This window comes from Gigantopelta aegis, chromosome 13, assembly GCF_016097555.1.
Source record: "Gigantopelta aegis isolate Gae_Host chromosome 13, Gae_host_genome, whole genome shotgun sequence".
NCBI lineage: Eukaryota > Metazoa > Mollusca > Gastropoda > Neomphalida > Peltospiridae > Gigantopelta > Gigantopelta aegis.
Genome location: NC_054711.1, coordinates 8,246,734 through 8,254,743, shown reverse-complemented (window position 1 = coordinate 8,254,743; position 8,010 = coordinate 8,246,734). Strand labels below are relative to the sequence as shown.

General features: G+C 37.7%; 1 protein-coding gene and 1 non-coding gene across 2 annotated transcripts in view; one reads left to right on the top strand and one right to left on the bottom strand.

Moving 5' to 3' along the window:
- Positions 1 to 1,862: 1,862 nt before the first annotated feature.
- On the bottom strand, positions 1,863 to 1,944 carry Trnal-aag. The gene has a single exon. It is a non-coding gene; the product is annotated as a tRNA-Leu (tRNA).
- Positions 1,945 to 2,398: 454 nt separating this feature from the next.
- LOC121387425 (ubiquitin carboxyl-terminal hydrolase isozyme L5-like) overlaps positions 2,399 to 8,010 on the top strand; it is a 28,724-nt gene continuing 23,112 nt past the window's right edge. Inside the window, exon 1 of the mRNA XM_041518534.1 lies at positions 2,399 to 2,497. Coding sequence (XP_041374468.1) covers positions 2,422 to 2,497 — 76 coding nt within the window. The 5' untranslated portion in view covers positions 2,399 to 2,421. The remainder of the gene's footprint in view (positions 2,498 to 8,010) is intronic.

Here is an 8,010-nt window from a genome sequence, read left to right as displayed (position 1 = left end):
TGTGTGTGTGTGTGTGTGTGTGTGTGTGTGGGGGGGGGTAATGGTGCAATGAATTTTGAATGGAGTAAGAATTATGCCAAAAGAGAAAAGGTGCGCAAGTTTGATTGAGGAATTTGGGCGCAATTTTGAACGGTCGGTCAAAAAGAAAGTTCTGGAGCTAATACAGGTTTTGACATTTAATTTTGAAAAAGAACGAAAGAACATTTAATTTTGAAAAAGAACGAACTCAACAGCAACAAGACTTAAATATTATACATGTACCATTTAAAATTACACCTTTAATCGTATACAAATAGCATCTTCGCAAGCCAAAGTACCATTCCGATAGCACACTGCATGATGATGATAATACTGCATTACGAAATGGTACCACGGCTTGCTAATTTTGTTATATACTGATTATACCCAAAACCAAAACAACCGAGTATAAAGACAGGGGCGTAGGCTGGGGGGGGGGGGGTGTCGGACGACCCCCACCCCCTGAAGCAAATGGTCCGCTTTCAGAACTAAAACGTACAGGTTTATACATATGGAATTTCTGGTGGTGCAAAAACAAAATAGAAAAAGGTCCATTTGGTTCATATACGAACCTCCCCAGGTCCAGATCACGCTACGCCCCTGAAAGACACACATTGGAAACAAATTCAAATACAAGCTATACTAGTGCATAGGAGATGGAACAAGGGAGTAGAATCAAAATGGTTCATGATCGGAACCATAGGGATACGGGCTCCCATTTTTGTAAGGAAAGGGGTGGGGGAGGGGGGCAAGCTGGTTTTTACCCGAATTAAACGAAAATGCCCAAATCTGGATAACAACATTTATTCATAGTAGCATTACTACCAAATCGCTACGCATTTTTATATAGATTACAACTAATTTTGAGGGTGGATAATGGAAATACATGGTAAAATGGTCTCAGGTTAGCTCATTTTGCTCGAATATCTCTATAATTTTTTGCCCGATTTTGAGATTTTGTTTCAGAACTAGCCCCCCCCCCCCACCCCCCACCCCCCTCGGTCTCCGGTACGCTTATGATCAGAACCCCCCAGCACACTTCTCTTGGATCTGGTTTGTTTGTTGTTGGTGGCTTTGTTTGTTTGTTGTTGTTATTGGGGGGACGGGGTGGGGTGGGGTGGGGTGGGGGTTTAAGGAGCGAGACGTAGGTCAATGGTAAAGCGCTTGCCTGGTGTCCGGTCGGTTTAGGATCGATCCCCGTCGATGGGCCCATTGGGCTATTTCTTGTTCCAACCAGTGCGTCACGATATCAAAGGCCGTGGTATGTGCTATCTTGTCTGGGATGGCGTATATAAAATTTCACTTGCTATTAATGGAAAAATGTAACGGGTTTCCTCTCTAAGGCTAAATGTCAGAACTACACCACGGTTTGACATCGGATAGCCGATGATAAGTAATTCAATGTGCTGTTTTTGTTGTTTGTTTTTATGTGTTTGTTTGTTGTTTGTTTGTTGTTGTTTTGGGGGTTTTGTGAGCTTTTGTTTTAGTCAGGTAATTAAAGGTATATATTTTTTTCACGTCACAACCCATCCAATACGACAAACTAAATTACGGCTCTAATTTAATTTTGTTTATCTCGTATGTAATTTTATAGTACTATACAGACTCAGCACTCAGGGTATAAGTGTGTGTGGGGGGGGGATGGGTGGGAGGTGGGGCAGGTGGACAAAAAAAACCCTGAAAAAACTAATTCTGAGTTAATTCACATAATGATGTTTTATTTAAACATTAATTGTAATTGACATAGGGAAATATAATAACAAAATACCTAAACAGCTACATTTTTTAGAGTCGGGGGAGGGGGGGGGGGAGGGGGAGAAGAAAAGCAAAAAAAAAGAAATCGTTGGCAGCGGTGGGATTCGAACCCACGCCTCCGAAGAGACTGGTGCCTTAAACCAGCGCCTTAGACCGCTCGGCCACGCTACCGTCAAGTGGGACTCGACTTTATTCGTATAAATAACAGAACAATGTATTCTATCAGTGATTTGATTTATCATTTATTTTATAATAATAAGTATATTTTGTCAAAAGGAACATATATTTGTCTATATCGATAGATATAAAAGTCAAAGCGTTCTACATCTATAGTTAACAGAGATTTATCACCTGCACTTAAACGTTCCAATGGAATATCGTTAAGAACCGAAATATTCCGATTTGTAAATTTAAAAACAAACCTAGAATAAATGTCTTGACAGTCTTCACTTTTGCGTGAGTATATTTATTTATTTAATTAATTATTTGTTATTATAATAAAACATAGAACATAAAGAATATACTCACTGATTTTCTTTTTAAGTACCTGATGGAAACTTTTGTCATTTGTAATAGTAGATTCAAAAGATTGCGGTATTTGTAGATATTTACTATGAAACCGGAAGCAGGTGTAAACAAACAGAAAGCATGGCGTCCGGTGCAGGCGACTGGTGTTTGATTGAGAGCGATCCTGGCGTCTTTACAGAACTCATTCGAGGATTTGGTAATTTTTACAAATAAAAAATGACATTTAAAATGTGTTGAACAAATACCCCGGGTATCATGACGTTAAATGTGAGCTGTGGAACTGTTTTCAGTATTTAAATTACAAGCTGCAGTCTTGAGTCTTTTTTTCTTTTCTTTCCTCCTTTTTTTTCTTCAAAACCCATTTTCAATTTTGTAGTATTTGTTATTAAAGACTTCCATATTCACCCCCTTGGTGAATTGAAGGCAAGACTTCCGAATATTCCAGCATTCAGTTCATTCATGCTTAAGTTCAGGGTTAGGTTTAGTGTAGCCCGAGTACTCTGACTGTAAGAGAGCTAGACGGACATTTGGACATAAACACGCTCTGGACATTACAGTCAGAGACCAGCCTATGTCTTTTTTTGGCAATTCCTGATACCAAACGGTAGGCAACGAGTCCCGCTCTAATGCATTGACTTCAAAACTTTACATCCATCATTTTCGAGTTAGGTGATACAAAAAAATCCACATATTAATCACTAATACACTTTACAGAAAGAAACCCGACCAGCACCCACATTCAGCTACGCTTCGTCAACAATTGCAAAGCTCGGCGATCTATTTCGAGACGTAGACCACGTGATCGCGCACTGGGCGATTCCGCCTTGTGCAGCAGTTAAAGGGGCCGTCTCATATCAAGCGAAGTTACAACATGGAAGAGTTGGCTAATGCCGTTTTTGGATGAATTTGGATTTAATTACGTCACTAAACCAAAACAATTACACATTATTGATTCCATTTTGAATTTGAAGGATACATTTGGGTGTTATCGACAGGATACGGCAAAAGTAAACGTACTGCCTCCTCTTATGAAAGATAAAGTAAGTAGTAATTTAATTTGATTATTTTATGTTTTATGAATTAGTCATTAGTACAGTAGTAGAGTGTGTGTGTGGGGTTTTTTTTTTCTCAACAATTACGTAACGCTCTTGAGGGGATGGGGTATCATAAGATGTATTCCGAGGCGTTAAGGGGAAGGATGGCAATGCTTGTTACTGCAAAATCAAAATTGAATCGGTGCATAGCTCATTCGATCTTTAAAACGTATCTTATAGTTGTTTTGCTATTCAGATCAAACTAAAAAATATTGAAATTTGTTTTGTTCAACGACACCACTAGAGCACATTGATTAATTAATCACTAGCTATTGGATGTCAAACATTTGGTAACTCTGATATGAGTATTGGAGAAGAAACCCGCTACATTAGCAATGGATCTTTTATATGTACTTTCCCACAGGCCACTGACCAGTTCTGGTGCATTAGTTGGAACGACAAAGAAATCAATTGGTTGAATGGATCCATCGAGGTTGTTCGATCCTGCGACGCGAACACTCAAACGACTGAGCTGAAACCCACTCCCTAAGAAATATGCGGAAATGACTCAAATGTGAAACTGTGGTGTAATATCTCATTAAAAATAAAATAGTAAATTAAGTAATAAAAATAGTTCAAATTTTGTTTTGGGTTGGTTGTAAGTATTCTGTTTGCTTAATAACTAATTTCATATGAACGATCGTTTTATCCAAGCAAATGTAAATCACATATATGTATGGTAGTTATTAATTATTGACAATGAATTAACCTACGTAGAACACAGCCCAATTGTTTTCAACAACTGAACAAAGACCGATTCTGTAACACAATACTCAATGATCAGTTGTAGACAGGAGTTCCGTCATAGTAGACAGGAGTTCCATCATAGTAGACAAGCTGACGCCTAGGGACCGATGGCGATGAGTTTCGCCGTATGCATGTATGGCCACAAATGACTGCCAGGTCCGATGTCGGGAATTAACCTGCTTATATCAGTTTGATGTTCAAGTACGCTACCACGATTTCTGATCAGGGCCACAAACTGTACTCAGAACGAGAGGGTGTGTGGGAGTTTTAAAAAAAGGTTTAGAACTTTTTTCAGCTTAGAATGTAGCCACAATTAATGAGATTACCCATCGATACGCATTGGCAGTTAACAGTACGACAATGATATTTGTCGCTGATTTACAAGTTCTTTTTTGACTGACGATTTGTTTATGAAAATAATAACCGCTTGATATGAGACGGCCCCTGTAACTGCTGCACAAGGCGGAATCGCCCAGTGCGCGATCACGTGGTCTACGTCTCGAAATAGATCGCCGAGCTTTGCAATTGTTGCGACGGAGTGTCACGAAGCGTAGCTGAATGTGGGTGCTGTCGGTTTCTTTCTGTAGTAAGTGTATTAGTGATTAATATGTGGATTTTTTTGTATCACTTAACTCGAAAATGATTGATGTAAAGGTATTTGACGTCAAACATAGGATTGTTGTGGTATTAGAGCGGGACTCGTTGCCTACCGTCTGGTAGTCAGGAATTGCCAAAAAAAGACATAGGTTGGTCTCTGACTGTAATGAGAGCGTGTTTATGTCCAAATGTCCGTCTAGCTCTCTTACAGTCAGAGTACTCGGGCTAGGTTTAGTGTAGTTCACCACGGTAAACATCTACGGTCCGTTTTTTAACATTTTGACATTTATTTGGACCCGATGTTTACAATGTTAATAGCAAAAACAAGCGTGCAGTTTCCGCCCAGATTTCAGGCGGAATCGATACAACCATGGAATTAATTATTTCGTGGCGAAATATGAGATGTAGCAATAAATATAAACACATACTGTATAAAGAAAACTCCCGAGTCACGTTTTACGCATAAATAGACAGTTTGTCCAAATAGTAATCCTGCATTAATCCAATTTTCAGTTACGAACAAAATCTCGAATATTCCCGCCGGCCATTGTGAGCATAGTTAAAATGTGATTGAAAACTGTTGGTGGAATCGGATTATTTTTATTATTATTCGTCTCGGGTTCACGAGTTTATTCCACGATATTTAATGGAATATCACGTTTTATAATAATAAATAAATAAACTTAATTAATGAATAATATTTGAACTCAATTAATTGATAATAAATTAATTAAATTTAACTGAATAAAACTCCTAAAATAACTAATGACCAGTAATTATAGCTAAAAAAAATAAATAAAATAAAACAAAAAAGAAGAGAAAAAAAGAAGAAAAAAAACCTTTGAAACACATGTAAGCAATGGCCATATAATATTTAAAAACAATTACTAAAGGAAATAATATTTTGGAAAAAGTAAATTGAAGGCCTTAAAATATAATGACCTGTACTAACAATCATTATTTTTTTAATAATAATAAAAAAGAATAATACACCCCAAACTTTAATGTGATAATATTATTACAATGCATATAATGCAACCCACACAAAGCACATATGTAGAAACAAAAAATAACAAAATAAATACATTTAATAATCAATTCCATTCAGTTCCGCAATATTTCTTTTTACGTAAAATGCTTGATACGAATAATTCTCGTTCCGCAAAATTTTTCATTCCGCATTTTCGATGTGAGGATAAAAATAGTTTTCAAATGTTTAAATGTGTGGCATCTAAGAAAGGTTACCAAAGGTATTGTACTAATGTTTTGTCTAAAATTTATTAAAATATGTTGTTGTACGTGTTGAGGCTCTTAAATAAAGCACATATGCCTGATTTTATTAAATCGTGATTGCAAATGGAAAATTCGATCCAATGGATAAACGTTACGGCACAGCAATAAACATCACAATAATAAATATCGTGCCGGAGACGTTTATCTTCATGAACTAGGTTTAGTGATGCACTGATGGTATTCATATTCTGGTATTATTCATGATTATATTGGCATGCATTCTTGAACTTTCGGAAGTCTTTCCGAATTGGATGATTGATATCAACTTAATATTGCATTAAATACCGATAACAAACTGAAGCCAGTGAAGGGGAGGCAACTAAGGTCGACGAGTTATATTTCGGACCCTTGTTTTGGCTTCGTACACAATAAATAAAACGTATCCAGTGTTTATGCCAGAGGTATGGCACCATACTAATACTGTCCATACGGGGACCAGACAACTCGGCCCAGGGGACAACTCGGCCCCGTGTGATAGTATGATAGTTGGCCATGTCGTAGTATTGTACTATAGTAATAATAATGCATTATACTGATAGATACGTAAAAAAACAACAGAACACATACATAAATAGTTATAATAATGAAATAAAACACCAATCACCAAAAGAACATAGAAATAAAACGTCCAGCAAAAGATAAAAGTCAGTGCGCAAGAGGGGCATAGAGCTTTCCACAGGCCGACAGGAATCTAGAAGTGGACACGTCACCATCTGTGTAGCGTCCCTACAGTTCGAAAATTTTCCTCTGTATATTCCTGAAGGCCTTCCTCTGTCGCCGTCGCATCTTCCTCTCCGAGACAAACCGGCATAACAAATATAAACATAAGTTTAAAGATCCACATATTCGCATAGTCACGTGTCTCAAAGTCTGCTACAAATTCAAGAAATGTATTTTAAATGTTTAATCCCCTAAAATATAAATACCTGTCTCAAAATCGTTTCGGGACGTTTAGGTTAAGGTGGGACTAATTCAATACTAACAAAAACACATTCTTTTATTTCAGTGAGAATACGTTAATTTAAAAAAAAAAAACTTGTCCAACAAGTTGTCTCTGGACTCCTGGATGAGTTGTCTCGCAGTGGGCCGGGTTGTCTCAGAACTCTGGGCCAAGTTGTCTCGACGTGGGCCGAGTTGTCCTCCGGGCCGAGTTGTCTGGCATTCTGTCCATACCCAAATTGTTTTGCATATTTTATTTTTTTAAGTTAATCTTTTGACAAAATTAATTACTCTTATCATTCTCGAATGATTTTCTTAACTCTAACACCAAACTGAACCCATTTGCTTTCCGGGGGAGACCCCCCCTATACCCCCCTGTTGACTGTGGTTGCCTTCAATTCCATAGCGCCATACCCAGAAATTAATCTGGCAGAAACACTGGTAAGGGATCTTTTATATGCACCATCCCACAGACAGGATAACACATACCACAGCCTTTGATATACCAGTTGTGGTGCACTGGCTGGAACAAGAATTAGCCCTATGTGCCTACCGACACGGATCAATCCCAAACCGACCACACACCAAGCGAGCACTTCATGGAGTACTTAATTAGTAGTCATCAACAAACAGTACAGTAAACACATGTAACTAAAAAGCTATAATACATTGTATTTACTTAAGTAGTTTGTCCTTTGCTGTATATAGCATATTATTTGCTTTTAATATCTACTGCTGAGTTCATTTGCCAATGCAAGTTTTTAAACAGAACCCACTTTTGGCGTACTACATAAAATGTAACGAATAGTTGCACCATCCATTCATATTACATGCTCAGCAATTTCCATCTCAGGACCCTAGTATTTGGTATTGGAGAAAACTGAGTTTTCATTGATGAAAAAATAAATGATGTAAAAAAACCCTCTTAAAACCAGGCTTTTTACTTGGCCCCAAGGGTGTCTGGTTTAGAGGAGTTTCACTAATTTGCTATGGGTCGGGATAAAAATTACAGCAGTCAATAAAACTCCTTAACAACAGC